Consider the following 17,796-nt stretch of genomic DNA (forward strand, 5'->3'; position numbering starts at 1 on the left):
CAGTGCAGTGCTGAGGGAGTGCTGCACTGTCGGAGGTGCTATCTTTTGGATGAGATGTTAAACTGAGGCCCCGTCTGCTCTCTCGGGTGGATGTAAAAGGTCCCATGACACTTTTTCGAAGAAATGCAGGGGAGTTATCCCCGGTGCCCTGGCCAATATTTATCCCTCAATCAACATAACAAAAACAGATTTATCTGGTCGTTATCACATTGGTGTTTGTGGGAGCTTGCTGTGCGCAAATTGGCTGCCACGTTTCCCACGTTACAACAGTGACTACACTCCAAAAGTACTTCATAGGCTGTAAAGCGCTTTGAGACCTCCGGTGGTCGTGAAAGGCGCTATATAAATGCCAGTCTTTCTTTCCTTTCGAGGGCCAGGAGGAGCAGAAGAGTTGCTGCATTCCCACAAGGATATCTAGGAACTCCCCTTGACCCGGGCTGCCCCCTCCCTCTCCCAAATTAACTGTCCCCTGTGCCCTCTCCGACCACTTACATGACTGCTGGGGGCCATTGCTGGGGGTCCTCAGCGATGGCCTCTTGCCGCCTGAATTCCCGCTCCTGCCCACCCAGGTAGTGGATCTGACAGGGTTCAGGGGGAAGTCTGCCGAAATTTATGGAAATGAGGCCCGGCCGATAAAATCGACAGTGCAGCACTCCCTCAGTACTGCACTGGAGTGTTTGACTAGATTTTTGGCTGAAGTCCCTGGAGTGAGACTTTAATCTACAACAATCAGACTCAGAGGTGAGCGAGGATGCTTCCAACTGAGCCACAACTGAAGTATTGAAGGCATTGGGCTGGAAAGTCACTGTGATACCATCCCTCGCGAGGGGCGGAACAGGGGCGGTAAAGGGTTGGGAGCCGCAAGTGCCGGCATTCGCGCCGCTCGGCAATTTCAGTGTGCCGGTATCGGTGGTGCAGAGGAGTACCGCCCGAGAGTGCAGTTCCGGTGTACAACGCCCACTATATCGACCCGTTCTCAAAATGTGTTTTGCGCTGATCCCGTAGCGCCCCGTACAACCCCCCGAGAAAGCTAGAAAGCTGGAGGTCAGGGCTGTACTGGCGGTGAGAAGAGGAATGATTGCATGAGGTAAGTGTGACTGTTTTTTATTCTTTTTACAATTTATCTTTATTTGAGGTGAATAATATATTGCGAATGTATTTTGTGGCGATTTTTTTTTTTCCAGGGAGGCTTCTCTAGGGCGCTACGAATCCGCCTCTTTAGCAATGGTATGGGTTACCTCGGGAACCTCTTACCAACAAAGGCAGACATTGACGATGAGATTCATCACCGCCTCCAGTGCGCCAGCGCAGCCGTCAGCCGCTTGAGGAAAAGAGTGTTCGAAGACCAGGCGTTCAAATCCACCACCAAGCTCATGGTCTACAGGGCTGCAGTGATACCCGCCCTCCTGTATGGCTCAGAGACAGGGACCATGTACAGTAGACACCTCAAGTCGCTGGAGAAATACCACCAACGATGTCTCCACAAGATCCGACAAATCCCCTGGGAGGACAGATGCACCAACGTTCGCGTCCCCGACCAGGCCAACATCCCCAGCATTGAATTACTGACCACACTTGATCAGCTCCGCTGGGCAGGCCACATCGTTCGCATGCCAGACACAAGGCTCCCAAAGCAAGCGTTCTACTCTGAACTCCTTCACAGCCAGGAGCCAAAGGTGGGCAGAGGAATCGTTACAAGGACACCCTCAAAGCCTCCCTGATAAAGTGCAACATCCCCACCGACACCTGGGAGTCCCTGGCCAAAGACCGCCCTAAGTGGAGGAAGTGCATCCGGGAGGGCGCTGAGCACCTCGAGTCTCATCGCCGAGAGCATGCAGAAATCAAGCGCAGGCAGCGGAAAGAGCGCGCGGCAAACCCGTCCCACCCACCCCTTCCCTCAACGACTATTTGTTCCACCTGTGACAGGGACTGTGGTTCTCGTATTGGACTGTTCAGCCACCGAAGGACTTATTTTTAGAGTGGAAGCAAGTCTTCCTCGATTCCGAGGGACTGCCTATGATGATGATGATTAGCAATGGATTTTCAGTTGCTCACCTGGCCTAGTGCCCTAAGATAAGTGTGGTGCACTTCCCTTCGTGCTTCAGTCCACTCTCAGGGCGCAGCTGCTGAATTTTTTTGGCTACCGACGCAAGCCCTTTCCCGGTGCTAAATTTATCCACCGCCCAACATTACCGCCTCTTAAAAACCCCCAACCTCATTTTGGCTCCTGCCACAAACCGTTTCCACAAACACAAACCACAGTCCCTTGTCAATGACTCCAACTCGTCGCCAGCCATTATCTTAGGCTGAACTAGACTGCATCAAAGTGGTCCAAAGCAACCAATATCATCAAGCCATGTGCATGCAAACATGTGAGAAAATATCAAACATTTCCTGCAAGGACAGAGCCCCTTTAAGTGATATGTTCAAAATGAACATTAATGCCTTTGGAATAAAAATAAAATTATGCAAAGAACTTATGATTGTATTCATTCATGCATGATGTGATAGTTTCACAAGGAGTCTGTAATCATATATATGTGGCTCCTTAAAAATTGTCCAATTAGCATTTCAATTACAAAACAATTTGAATTAAGATTTGAATGTCTTTTTGAGGTGGAGAGGAATAGAAGACCCAGCAAAACATTATTAGTTTAAATTCAGTTCTTAAATAATAATGTGTTTGGATGCGATATAACAGAGGTGACTTTGCAATATTAATTGGATGGCAACACAGGAGTAATTTGTTTCCATTGTGAAAAATTTACCTTTTTGGCTAAAATAGTTTTAAAGGGAAAGTTAATTTCTCTCTGACATATCTGGTGGCAGAAAGGGACAGGCCAGCTAAGTAGCTGAATATTAAAAGCATTTTCCAGATCTTTGACGACCTCAGTAAAAGTGGAGCGGCCCTGCTTGCATTTGTAAAATTCATGCATGACGTGAGTAACAGAAGTGGGCGACTACCGTGCATTAAACAGGAATATGTCTGCAGCTTTTCCGTAAATACTAAAGACATTTACTGTATCCGTCACTTCCTACAGCATACAGTTACTGTATAATCCACCTCCTACAGGGATACCGAGGCAGTCAGGGCCCACTGGAAGGAGCACTTCGAAGATCTCCTCAACCAAGACTCTGCCTTTGACTCGAGTGTTCTCGACTCCATCCCGCAACATGCTACCCACCACTAAAACCACAACACTGCACGAGGTAGAAAAAGCCATAAGACAGCTTAAGAACAACAAGGCTTTGGGAGCAGATGGAAACACTCCTGAGGCACTGAAGTATGGTGGAAAGGCCCTACTGGCGCAAATACATGACCTCATCTCTCTCATCTGGAGGGAGGAGAGCATGCCGGGAGATCTCAGAGAGGCAGTGATCATGACCATCTTTAAAAAAGGGGACAAGTCCGACTGCAGCAACTACAGAGGCATCTCCCTATTATCAGCCACTGGGAAAGTCGTCACTAGAGTCCTCCTCAACCGTCTTCTCCCCGTGGCCGAGGAGCTCCTCCCGGAGTCACAGGGCGGATTTCATCCTCTACGAGGCACAACGGACATGGTTTTTGCAGCGCGACAGCTGCAGGGAAAATGCAGAGAACAGCACCAGCCCTTATACATGGTCTTCTTCGACCTTACAAAGGCCTTTGACACTGTCAACCGCAAGAGTCTATGGAACGCCCTCCTCCATTTCGGATGCCCCCAAAAGTTCATCACCATCCTCCGCCTGCTCCACGACGACATGCAGGCCGTGATCCTTACCAACAGATCCATTACAGACCCAATCCACTTCCGGACTGGGGTCAAACAGGGCTGCGTCATTGCCCCAACCCTCTTCTCAAGTTTCCTCGCTGACATGCTCCACCTCACAGTCGACGAGCTCCCCGCTGGAGTGGAACTAAACCACAGAACCAGTTGGAACCTGTTCAACCTTCGCCGTCTTCGGGCCAGGTCCAAGACCACCCCAACCTCTGTCGTCGAGCTACAGTACACGGATGACGCCTGCGTCTGCGCACATACAGAGGCTGAACTGCAGGACATAGTCGACGTATTTACTGAGGCGTACAAAAGCATGGGCCTTACGGTAAACATCAGCAAAACAAAGGTCCTCCACCAGCCTGGCCTCACCGCATAGCACTGTCCCCCAGTCATCAAGATCCCTGACATATGAAGAAAGACTGGATCGACTAGGCTTATATTCAATGGAATTTAGAAGAATGAGAGGGGATCTCATAGAAGCATATAAAATTCTGACGGGATTGGACAGGTTAGATGCAGGAAGAATGTTCCCAATGTTGGGGAAGTCTAGAACCAGGGGTCACAGTCTAAAGATAAGGGGTAAGCCATATAGGACCGAGATGAGGAGAAACTTTTTCACTCAGAGTTGTGAGCATGTGGAATTCTCTACCACAGAAAGTTGTTGAGTTCAATTCATTGGATATATTCAAAAGGGAGTTGGATGTGGCCCTTACGGTTAAAGAGATCAGGGGATATGGAGAGAAGGCAGGAGTGGGGTACTGAAGTTGCATGATCAGCCTTGATCATATTGAATGGCGGTGCAGGCTCGAAGGGCAGAATGGCCTGCTCCTGCACCTATTTTCTATTTCTATGTTTCTATCCACTGCACGGCCCTGGACAATGTGGACTACTTCCAATATCTCGGGAGCCTCCTATCAACAAGAGCAGGCATTGACGATGAGATTCAACACCGCCTCCAGTGCTGCTTGAGGAAAAGAGTGTTTGAAGACTAGGCCCTCAAAACTGCCACTAAGCTCATGGTCTACAGGGATGTAATGATACTCGCCCTCCTATATGGCTCAGAAACATGGACCATGTACAGTAGACACTTCAAGTCACTGGAGAATTACCACCAAGGATGTCTCTGCAGATCCTACAAATCCCCTGGGAGGACAGACTCACCAACATTAGCATCCTCGACCAGGCCAACATCCCCAGCATCGAAGCACTGACCACACTTGATCAGCTCCGCTGGGCAGGCCACATAGTTCGCATGCCAGACACGAGACTCCCAAAGCAAGCACTCTACTCGGAACTTCTTCACGGCAAACGAGCCAAAGGTGGGCAGCGGAAACGTTACAAGGACACCCTCAAAGCCTCCCTGATAAAGTGCAACATCCCCACTGACACCTGAGACCTGGGAGTCCCTGGCCAAAGACCGCCTTAAGTGGGGGAAGTGCATCCGGGAGGGTGCTGAGCACCTCAAGTCTCATCGGCGAGAGCATGCAGAAATCAAGCGCAGGCAGCGGAAAGAGCGTGCGGCAAACCAGTCCCACCCACCCTCTCCCTCAACGACTATCTGTGACAGAGACTGTGGTTCTCGTATTGGACTGTACAGCCACCAAAGAACTCATGATAAGAGTGGAATCAAGTTTTCCTCGATTCCGAGGGATTGCCTATGATAATGATGACAGTTACGGTATAATCCACCTCCTACAGTATACATTTATTGTATAATCCTCCCACATATTTATTCATTTACTGTATAATCCTCCTCCTATAGCATACAGTTATGTATCAGCCACCTCCTACCAAGCAGCGTGCACATTTCTTACAGAAGAGGGCACCCTAGGAGGCAAAAGAAGGCAAACTGTTGCTCAATTTCCTCCAAAAGAACCTGCAAATTTCCATCAGTTGACGGAGCTGACTTGCTCCTTTCTGCAACCATCTCTTTGCTGTGGCTAGCAAAAGTTAACCTCTCCTTTTAAAAAGCAGCTGCAGCCTTGAAGAGCTGTGTCTGCGTGCCATTTCCCAGCAAGCTCTCAGCACCAGGCCCAATTCAGGCCAGCAGCTGGCCTGGGCCAGATGTTGGGAAATACTTTCCATTGTTACAATCCTTCTTCTTTTCTGCCCCAAAGTACTTTAAATTCATTTCTTCTTCCATAATAGGTTTCCTCATTAAACATAGATACTTCCCCCATTCATCAATATTAATAAAACAAATTGCCGTGAGTATAAAGCAGTCTTAGAATGACTTTGTTTTGCTGAAATAGTAAATGGAGGAAAATATATTTCAATATTCCTTGGCCTGTTCCTAATCTTCTGCCAAAGCTGCTATTTTTGAATTTGTAGCTAGGAGATTCAGAAGTATAGTATTGATTGGCCCGAGTTGATTTTTTTCACCTTTCTCCCCAGCGGGAAAGTTATTACCACCACTCAGCAAATCTGATAAATCACACGAAAGGCCCATGCCCCATCACACCACAGGCAAGTGCATTAGTGCTTCGATGCATGATGTCACCCGTCCACCTACAAGTTACCATTCTTTGTCAACTTCACTATCATTTGCATGTTCAAGGTCTTTTTCACTTCATTATTTTCCTTCGTCTTTGAAGTGGTGCCCTCTTTTTGTCATGATTCAGATAGATTTGCATTGATTGTTGCTGCAATAAAGTTCAAGAAATGACACTTGTTCAGTTTGGGCTTTTTACCAACTCCCATTTTTTCAGTCATATGGAAAAACCGGAAGCCCAGTTTCCAAATCAAACTGCTGACAAATCTACACCCGCCTGTAAGGTTTTTGTTTGCCTGATGTGGAGCGCACACTCTCAGTAGGGATACATCTCACTTATCCAAATTCAGAAAGCTAAGGCAAAGGTGGCAGAGCCAAGGCTTTGGTCCATCCCCGCCCCCGCCCCCTTACTGTGTCCAGGGATACCACTGGTGTTTAACTAACAGAAACCATGGGGCTTATCAGAGCAACAACCCGCTGCTTGTTCAGCTAGAACCACCACCCTGCTTGTTAGGGCCTTGGCTTGCGGGGTCGCTTTGAGTCAGGAAGAATGAATCCCAGCCTGCACTGACAGATCTAACCCTCCAGGTTCCTGATGGCTGGTCAGTGATTAACAATGAAGTACTGTGGACTAGCTTGGTTCAGGTATCAGATTACAGAGTCTGCCACGGAGGGTGGACTTGGCTGCAAATTTCCATCACCAGATGTCATCATCATAGGCCGTCCCTCGGAATCGAGGAAAACTTGCTTCCAGTCTTAAAATGAGTCCTTGGGTGGCTGAACAGCCCAATACGAGAACCACTGTCCCTATCACAGGTGGGGCAGATAGTCGTTGAGGGAAGGGGTGGGTGGGACAGGTTAGCCACATGCTCTTTCCGCTGTCTGCACTTGATTTCTGCATGCTCTCGGCAATGAGATTCGAGATGCTCAGCACCCTCCCGGATGCACTTCCTCCACTTAGGGTGGTCTTTGGCCAGGGACTCCCAGGTGTCAGTGGGGATGTTGCACTTTATCAGGGTGGCTTTGAGGGTATCCTTGAAACGTTTCCTCTGTCCACCTTTGGCTCGTTTGCCGTGAAGGAGTTCTGAGTAGAGCGCTTGCTTTGGGAGCCTTGTGTCTGGCATGCGAACGATGTGGTCTGCCCAGTGGAGCTGATCAAGTGTGGTCAGTGCTTCAATGCTGGGGATGTTGACCTGGTCGAGGACGCTAATGTTGGTACATCTGTCCTCCGATAAGCCACCTCTAACCCAGAGATCCTGCTTCCCTCCCCTTAAAAAGGAAGGTCACTTGGTAGTCATCAGACAACTGGCAAGAATTACTTTGAGTCCTTGCTAAATTGGGGCTACATACTTTTATATATACAAGCCCAACAAGATAAACATTCTATTTCAGTCACAACATCTGTTACAACTTCCTCTTGTTAGATCTCATTGATGTTCAGCAGATTAACACATAATTCAGTCTAGAGCTGCTCTATAGGTATGCTGTTAAAATGCGTGACCTATGCTCTGTTCCTGTATTCCTCCATCACCAGTAGGTTTAATAAATCCAGTTTTTCTGTTTCCTGTTCCTCTTACAAGCCGTACTCTTTTCACATGCACTGCAGCAACTCGCCAAGGCTTTGACAGCACCACCCAAACCTGCGATCTCTACCACCTAGAGGGACAAGGGCAGCAGGCACATGGGAACACCATCACTTGCAAGTTCCCCTCCAAGTTACACACCAGCCTGACTTGGAAATATTGTGCCTTTCCTTTATCGTCGCCGGGTCAAAATCCTGGAACTCCCTCCCTAACAGCACTGTGGGACTACCTTCACCATATGGACTGCAGCAGTTCAAGAAGGAGGCTTACCAACAACTTCTCAAGGGTAATTAGGGATGGGCAATAAATGTTGGCCTTGCCAGCGATGCCCACATCCCAGAAACAAATATTAAAAATCACCATTCCTTACTGCTTGGCCCATACGGTTAACTTTTCAATCCATTTTTGTTGCCTGCTGTTTCTCACCCTTCTTCAAGTTATTTTCTTTTTCTTATTCATCCATGAATCTTACCAACTGTTGCTTCAATTGACTTTTGTCTTTATTTCTACAGCACTCTTTACTTATGTAGCGTATATGTTTGTATTTGTTTTGGCATGACCAACTTTCTCCATGGAATAGGAACACTAAACAAGGGTAACCTTATCATTGATGACCTGTCATTGCTTTGGCAAGTTCCTGCTATACACATGCACCAATGCACCAGTGTCAGTGTCCTCAACCAGGCCAGCATTGAAGCACTGACCACACTCGACCAGCTTCGCTGGGCGGGCCACATTGTCTGCATGCCAGACACGAGACTCCCAAAGCAAGCGCTCTACTTGGAACTCCTTCACGGCAAACGAGCCCAAGGTGGGCAGAGGAAACGTTACAAGGACACCCTCAAAGCCTCTTTGATAAAATGCAGCATCCCCACTGACACCTGGGAGTCCCTGGCCAAAGACCGCCCTAAGTGGAGGAAGTGCATCCGGGAGGGTGCTGAGCACCTCGAGTCTCGTCGCCGAGAGCATGCAAAGACCAAGCGCGGGCAGCAGAAGGAGCGAGCGGCAAACCAGTCCCACCCACCCTTTCCTTCAATGGCTGTCTGTCCCACCTATGACAGAGACTGTGGCTCTCGTATTGGACTGTTCAGTCACCTAAGAACTCATTTTTAGAGTGGAAGCAAGTCTTCCTCGATTCCGAGGGACCGCCTATGATGATGATTTATCTTAGTACTGAATAATAAATATCCTTTTTCTCATTTCGTCTAATATCCTTGTTAAACTGTGACCTTAAATTTGTACCTAAGATCTGAGCAATATATTCAGTTGGAGTTATAACTAAGATCACATAGAGTTGGTATGCGAGAAACACTAAGAGAACAATTGTTGAATATTTGTCAGCATGCCAATGACTTTGTTACTTGTGCTCTTCCTGTGTATCTTTGACCAAGAAGGAAATTCCTCATGGAGTAGAAAAATGTTTACTTTGTCCAAATTGTATATTCTAACAGCAGCGGAAGGGTGTTAACCAATAGCATTGGATTGTCCTAACTTATCATGAAAGCACTAAATAAAGATGGGCTTCTCATTGTTACTGTTTTCTGTGGCAACCAAATCAGTGGCAGCTTTCAGTAATGTATTTTTAATAATGTAATTTGATGTACAAACCTGAGCTGTATCCAGAGTGAGACATGCTGATGGATCGGAAACATCTGACTTTCGAAAGATCAAAGCAGTAATTGTACCAATACCTATTTACCTGGAATTTCAAACTGCTGCATAGAACATATTTGTGGGTGGTGGGGATTTCAAACTCTCCATTTCTCTATATAAATATGATGCCATGTTCTATCTTCTTTATTCATAATACTTGTAGCAGGTAACACAGCCAAATGTACAAATATATACCAAGAAACAAGACGATTCTGTAACCCCTCCCACCCCCAATCGCCTTCCCCCCATTTTAACTCCTCACTAAGGAATCGTCTGCAGTTCTCTGAACTGAGCAGGTGTGGTGTAGAAGTGAATGATGTCAAAGTCGGCTTGCCGAACTGCCTTATGTCGCCCAGTTTGGATTAATTTTGAGTTACTACCCTGCATTAGCTACTGAGTGAATAACTTATTTGAATAACACGTAGTTAATAGACTGAATTATTTAACAAGATAAATAACAAATTGTAAAGGCAGCTCAGTGTATCATTCTACTTCAACATTTCCGAATCACTGACTATTTAATTACAGTTGAGATCAGTGCTTGAGACTTCTGCAAATGGGTGAGATTTCTTTAGGAGTAAACTCCTTAAATAGTTGACAAGTTAACATCAATGTCTAGCCAGTCTATTGAATAGAATAGAGTCGATGGGCTCAATTTTCCGCACAGCATTCTTTTTGGCGTACTTGAAGAGTTACGCCCAATTTTTTGTGGCCTAAGTACGGCAAAAAAAAAGTGTTGTAAGTTTCCCCTTAGGGTCTCTTCATTTTGCCGTGGCCTAACCCGAGGAGGGTGGAGCCTTGATCTGCGCCATAAAGATCGGGCTGCCATGGTAACCTGTAAGTTCTCCTGCCTCTGCCGGTGCGATCTCGGAGTTCTCCTGCCTGCCGATGAGTTCTCCCGCCCCTATCCCAGGCCGAGTGGCCTCCTGCCCCGGCCCGCTGGTTTCCTGGGCCGAGTGCAAAAAGGTGAATTGCAGTTTGATGCTGAAGGTAGGACGTTAATTTTTTATTTCTTATTATTTTAATTGTGCGAAGGAAGGATAGTTTTGCAAGTCTGTTCCCTAAGACTTGGTTGGTTCAGGTCCAGGTGCTCACCGCTTCCCGCCCCTATCCCAGGCCGAATGGCCTCCGGTGTACCTACCTGCTCTGATTTCTTTAACTCTCTGCAAGGGTTTTCTCAAGTGGCCACATAGACTGGCCTAAGTAGAAATGGAGTAACAATTAGCTGTCCAAAGTTGCCTAAATGGCCAGAACGGGTGGAGGTAGCTGGTAACACCTCCTTCTGAGAAAAAAAAAAACTAACCTGAAAAAAACATAACTAAGTGAATTACGCTGGTGCAAACTGATTGGGGATACTGGGGATTTTTAAGTTAGGCCAGAAAAAGCAGCCTACTCCAAAAAAAAAGCGGAGCAACTCCCGGGGAAAATTGAGTATGTGCTTGTTGTTAGCAATGTTTACAGAGCCTCTACAATCTTGCCCTCATGAGCAGCATAGTCAAGTTAATCTTCTTCTTTCCCTGGGACAGCGGCATTAGCTTCTGGAACATCGAGTTGATGAGCTCCTTTGGTAGCGGGGTTATCTGTTCCACTTGGATCTTTTTTCTGGTTGAATCCACCTTACACACGAGTGAGGGAATCTGCCAACTGGCCAAACTCTCATATTCCTTCATTTCAGCCAACTTGTAGGAACATAGGAACAGGAATAGGCCGTTTAGCCCCTCGAGACTGTTCCGTATTTAATGAGATCATGGCTCACTTATGCCTTCTGCCTGTATGCTAGTGTAACCGTACAATTTGACTTGATGCATTCTTACTCTCTGTCCTGAATAGACGATGTACTTGTAAAGTTACTCCTCTGCCTCTGCGAGGTAAAGATTACTACTACAGAAGAAGAGAAGACAAAGAGAATATTCTTTAATAACGAAGAGATACTACATCTAATCAAGAGCAGGAGAATTTAAGATAATCTAACAACGAGAATCTGACAAGAGGTGTGCCAAGCACCCCTGGATATATTATAAGTTCAAAGAAAATCCCCTTTCCATACAATTGATCAATTTGAGTGACACATGTACCTGAAGGGTTCACCTCTTTTGGTGTCAATCACTTCTAACAGTTATGTATAAGTTCTGGAAAATGTCAAAATTAATGAGGCACGGATAGTTAGGCATGCCAAGTTCTACTTGATACTCCCCAATATTTCTTTAGCATCGAGTTCTATACAGGATCAGATAGGGCTTGACATGTTTATGCCCCACGAACGGGCTATTCGTGAGCTCAGTCCTCCGCGTGAGTTAATTTATTGCCGGTGTGGAATGCCCCATTTAAATAAACATTCTCAGGGTTTTAATTAGTTTCGATTTCCCAGCTATTTCCCAGCATTCAGTTTAATTAGTGCCTTCATATTGTGTGGTGAGTTTGAACGAAACTCCATTTTGAGAACACAATTCAAACAATTTACAGGGTATTTTTCTACAACCACACACCTACATATGCTGTTGTTATTCTGTGTATTCACATCTATGTATTTTTAAACAAAGAAAAAAAATAAACATGATATATTAAAGGCAATGTTACAAGTACAAATATCATCTCCTATATTAAATGTATATACTTTCTAAAATCTTGATTGGGTAAAGACTTCTCCACAAACCTTACTTTTTTTGTCAACATATATCATTGTACATGACTATTTACAACTTTTCCCAATCATTCTTGCTAGGTCAAACTGAGGTCGATAAATTTTTGGGCACAAAAGGAATCAAGAGAAATGGGGATCGGGCGGGAAAGTGGAGTTGAGGTAAAAGTTCAGCCATGATCTTACTGAATGGGGCCGAATGGCCTACTCCTGCTCCTATTTCTTATGTTATGTTTTATTTTCTAACTGTCACTAGGTAGGCTCTGGTCACTAGGTGGTTTTGAGGGCAAGTTTCTGAAGTCTCTCAACTCCATCTTGTACATTAAATAAAACCCTTATCTTTAACAGACTCTGGGCAATGCCTGGGGCAGTTTACTCGTATATGATTTTTCTTTTTTACGACCCACTCCTTATTAATCAGACACAAGAGCTGAGGTTTTCTACTTCTGCACTTGTCAGCCCTTTGATTTTCCACATGTTGGAGTGAATGGACAAGAAAATTGGGGGTCTGTGGAACGCAGAAGAAGCAAACCTTGGCCCAAATTTCTTAAAGACATAGATAGGGGTAATTGTAACCTAACCAGCCCAGCAGGAAATGGGTGGGTTCGGGCAGGGCACCATTTTCACAGGTCGCCCTATTTTACTCTCCATTGACTTCTATGGTGGGTAAAGTTGGGCGAGGGTGTAAAGTGGGTGACTGACCCGTACCCGCCTTTTCCCCACTGGTCAGGTTAGGTTAAAATCGCTCTTAAAACGTTTTAACGCACACCCTGCTCTCCTGCTCTCCTGTGATGCCCTTGCCTGATTTTAACTCCAGGTGGATTCCCTGCTCAGGCCTGAGTTAAAATTACAGGTCGGGTCTCAACAATGTTATTGGGCCACAGCGTGCATTTGTAAAGAAGGGCCCCGTTGGCTCCAGGAGCGTGTGGTCTTGCCGCCTACTCAGGTGAGCAGGTTAAAATTGTAGATCATGGCAGCTTTCGGACAGGTTAAGAGCCAGGACGATTTTAGCAGCAGCAGCAACAACAACAACTTGTATTTATATAGCGCCTTTAATGTAGTAAAATGTCCCAAGGCGTTTCACAGGAGTGTTATGACAAAAATGAATTGACACTGAGCCACATAAGGAGAAATTAGGGCAGATGACCAAAGGTTTTAAAAGAAAAACTTGCATTTATATAGCGCCTTTCACAACCACCGGATGCCTCAAAGCACTTTACAGCCAATGAAGTACTTTTGGAGTGTAGTCACTGTTGTAATGTAGGAAACGCGGCAGTCAATTTGTGCACAGCAAGCTCCCACAAACCGCAATGTGATAATGACCAGATAATCTGTTTTTGTTATGTTGATTGAGGGATAAATATTGGCCCAGACACAGGGGATAACTCCCCTGCTCTTCTTTGAAAGAGTGCCATGGGATCGTTTACGTCCACTTGAGAGGTTTAACGTCTCATCCGAAAGGCAGCGCCCCCGACAGTGCAGTCGCTCAGTACTTCACTGGAATATCCGCCTCGATTTTTGTGCTCAAGTTCCTGGAGTGGCACCTGAACCCACAACCTTCTGACTTCGAGGCGAGAGTGCTGCCCACTGAGCTGACACCACGGAGCATCTTAATGAAGGAAAGAAAGGTAGAGCGGCGGGGAGGTGTAGGGAGGGAATTCCAGAGCTTCGGGCTTCAGCAGCTGAAGGCACGGCCGTCAATGGTGGAGCGATTAAAATCGGAGATGCTCAAAAGGGCAGAAGTAGAGGGGCGCAGAGATCTCGGTGAGGGGGGGGGGGTGGGGTGGGTTGTGGGGCTGGAGGAGGCTACAGAGATAGGGAAGGATGTGAAAACAAGGATGAGAACTAAAAAAAAAATCGAGGCGATACTCGACCGGGAGCGTAGGTCAGCGAGCACGGGGCAGGGGGGTGATTAACTGCCCACCGCCAGGTTTTCGCGGCGGCCCCGTGGACGTAAAAGATCCCACGGCACTATTTCGAAGAAGAGCAGGTGGGGGGGGGGGGGGGAGTTATCCCCAGTGTCCTGGGGCCAATATTTATCGCTCAATCAACATCATTAAAAACAGTTTATCTGGGTCATTGTCACATTGCTGTTTGTGGGATCTTGCTGTGCACATTTTGGCTGCTGTGTTGACCACATTACAACAGTGACCACACTCCAAAAGTAACTTCACTGGCCGCAAAGCGCTTTGGGACGTCCGGTGGTGGTGGTGAAGGGCGCTACAGAAATGCAAGTCTTGCTGTGTTTGCGAGGGGGTGGATTGGCTGCAGCCGCCGGGAGGCTCCTCCTGTCATTGGGCGGCTGGTGCTGAGGGAGCCGCAGCCCCGCTCCCGCTCCTGCTCCCCGGCCTGGGCCCCGGCCTCTCTCACCCCCGCCCCCCGCGGGACCATGGCCGAGCCGCTGCCGGCCGCCGCGGCCGGGGACGAGTCCGAGTCGGAGGCCGAGCTGTCGCAGAGCCTGGCCCGCACCAAGACCCGCTCGTACGGCAGCACCGCCAGCGTGTCGGCCCCGCTGGCCGAGAAGTACATCCAGCACCGGGTCAGCGCCAGCGACAGCCTGCGGGGCCTCGCCCTGCGCTACGGAGTATCGGTAAGTGCGGCGGGCCGGCCGGCGGGCAGCGTGTGGGAGGTGGCGGGGGGCATCGCCCTGACCCCGGGGCTTCACCCTCCCCCTGGGGCATCGCCCTCCCCCTGGGGCTTTACCCCCGGGGCTTCACCCTCCCCCTGGGGCATCGCCCTCCCCCTGGGGCATCGCCCTCCCCCTGGGGCTTTACCCCTGGGGCTTCACCCTCCCCCTGGGGCTTTACCCCTGGGGCATCGCCCTGACCCCGGGGCTTCACCCTCCCCCTGGGGCTTTACCCTCCCCCTGGGGCATCGCCCTGATCCTGGGGCTTTACCCCTGGGGCATCACCCTCCCCCTGGGGCTTTACCCCCGAGGCTTCACCCTCCCCCTGGGGCATCGCCCTGACCCTGGGGCATCACCCTCCCCCTGGGGCTTTACCCCTGGGGCATCGCCCTGACCCTGGGGCTTTACCCCTGGGGCATCGCCCTGACCCCGGGGCTTCACCCTCCCCCTGGGGCTTTACCCCCGGGGCTTCACCCTCCCCCTGGGGCATCGCCCTGACCCTGGGGCATCACCCTCCCCCTGGGGCTTTACCCCTGGGGCTTCACCCTCCCCCTGGGGCTTTACCCCCGGGGCTTCACTGACCATCCTCACCCTGACCCCGGGGCATCACCCTCCCTCTGGGACTTTACCCCTGGGGCATCGCCCTGACCCTGGGGCATCGCCCTCCCCTTGGGGCTTTACCCCTGGGGCTTCACCATCCCCCTGGGGCTTTACCCCCGGGGCTTCACTGACCATCCCCACCCTGACCCCGGGGCATCACCCTCCCTCTGGGACTTTACCCCCGGGGTATCGCCCTGACCCCGGGGCATCACCCTCCCCCTGGGACTTTACCCCCGGGGCATCGCCCTGACCCCGGGCCATCACCCTCCCCCTGGGGCATCGCCCTGACCCCGGGGCATCACCCTCCCCCTGGGGCTTTACCCCTGGGACATCACCCTTATCCCGAGGCTTCACCCTCCCCCTGGGGCTTTACCCCTGGGGCATCGCCCTGACCCTGGGGCTTTATCCTCCCCCTGGGGCACCCCCTACCCCCTACCCCCTGGGGCTTCACCCCTGGGGCATCACCCACCCCCACCCTGACCCTGGGGCTTCACCCTCCCCTTGGGGCTTCACTGACCGTCCCCACCCTGACGCCGGGGCATCGCCAGCGTCCTGACCCTGACCAAACACACCCTGACCCCTGGGGCATCACTCAACCATGAACCCTGGGTATCACTCAACCTGACCCCTGGGACATTGCCATCGCCCTGACCCCGGGGCATCACCCTGACCCCGGGGCTTCACCCTCCCCCTGGGGCTTCACTGACCATCCTCACCCTGACCCCGGGGCATCGCCAGCGCCCTGACCAAACTCACCCTGACCCCCTAGGCATCACCCTGACCCCGGGGTATCACCCTGACCCTGGGGCTTTACCCTCCCCCTGGGGCTTCACTGACCATCCCCACCCTGACCCCGGGGCATCGCCAGCGCCCTGACCAAACCCACCCTGACCCCTGGGGCATCACCCAACCATGAACCCTGGGTATCACTCACCCTGACCCCTGGGACATCACCCAACCATGTACCCTGGGTATCACTCACCCTGACCCCTGGGACATTGCCATCGCCCTGACCCCCGGGGCTTCACCCTGACCAAACCCATCCTCTCCCCCCGGGGCTTCTCTGACCACCCCCACCCTGACCCCTGGGCATCGCCATCACCCTTCTCCCTCTCCACCTCCCCGGGACATCACCCTGACCTAACCCACCCTCCCCCCTGGGCATCCCCTCCCCCTGAGGCTTCACCGCTGAGGCATCAGCCACCCTCACCCTGACCCCTGGGGCATTGCCATCGCCCTGACCCCTGGGTATCACCCACCCTGACCCTGAGCAAACCCACCCTGACCTCTGGGCATCACTCAACCATGACCATGACCCCTGGGTATCACTCACCCTGACCATCCCCACCCGGATCCAGGGGCAACCCCATCTCACGCTGACTCCCCGGGGGCACCCTCCCACCCCCCCCCCCACCCAGTACATCCCCTGGAGGCCTTCCACCCCGACACTGACCGCTGAACATCCTCATCCTGACCCCTAGGGCATCACCCACCCTGACCCTGCCCCCACCCCCTGGGGCATCCCACCCTGACCCTGCCCGGGACATCCCCGGCCTAACCTCCCCCCAGGTCACCACCCACCCTGCCCATCCCTACCTGGACCTCTGGGCATCACGCAACCCTGACCCTGGCCCGAGACATCCCCAGCCCCCCGCCCAATACATGCCGTGCAGCTTCTGACTGCTCCTTGTTAATGCTGTTCCACCAGTGCACTATTGGAGGAGTTAATGAGTAAGGCATGATGGGATAACCTTCTCAATCATGTTTTCAAATGTGTTGGGGAATCAAACTTGTGTCTTGCTATTGGTTTTGGTTCCATTGAAGTATTTTTTTCTTTCATGCCCCGTTTCTGAAGATGTTGTTGATGGTGCATGACCTAACATTGGCTTCCGGTTAAGCAACACCTCGATTTCAAAATTCTCATTCTTCTTTTCAAATCCCTCCATGGCCTCACCCCTCCCTATCTCTGTAATCTCCTCCAGAGCATCCCTGATTATAATCACTCAACCATCGGTGGCCGTGCCTTCTGTTGCCTGGGCCCTAAGCTCTGGAAACTCCCTCCCTAAACCTCTCCGCCTCTCTACCTTTCTTTCCTCCTTCAAGATGTTCCTTAAAACCTACCTCTTTCACCAAACTATTGGTCACCTGCGCTAATTTCTACTTATGCGGCTCGGTGTCAAATTTTTAAATCTCATAATACTCCTGTGAAGCACCTAGGGACATTTCACTGCGTTAAAGGTGTTATATAAATGTAAGTTGTTGTTGCTGGCGGGCTGTTCTAAAGCCACTGATAGCCTCACCAAGGTACTATATTAACTCGATCATGGCTATTGGCAGGCCATTTGATATTTGAGATGAGGGGGATGGCATCGCAGTTGAGACTAGCCTTGTTCTCACTGGACGTCCACATATGCACACTTTCTGGCTGAGATGACTGATTCGCAGGG

At 50.0% G+C, this 17,796-nt stretch overlaps 1 protein-coding gene across 1 annotated transcript in view; it reads left to right on the top strand.

The window, feature by feature from the left end:
* Window positions 1-14,305: 14,305 nt before the first annotated feature.
* The window catches only part of lysmd2 (LysM, putative peptidoglycan-binding, domain containing 2), a 66,455-nt gene continuing 62,964 nt past the window's right edge, over window positions 14,306-17,796 (top strand). The window contains exon 1 of the mRNA XM_070858422.1: window positions 14,306-14,713. Coding sequence (XP_070714523.1) covers window positions 14,513-14,713 — 201 coding nt within the window. The 5' untranslated portion in view covers window positions 14,306-14,512. The remainder of the gene's footprint in view (window positions 14,714-17,796) is intronic.

This window comes from Pristiophorus japonicus, chromosome 17, assembly GCF_044704955.1.
Source record: "Pristiophorus japonicus isolate sPriJap1 chromosome 17, sPriJap1.hap1, whole genome shotgun sequence".
Lineage (NCBI taxonomy): Eukaryota > Metazoa > Chordata > Chondrichthyes > Pristiophoridae > Pristiophorus > Pristiophorus japonicus.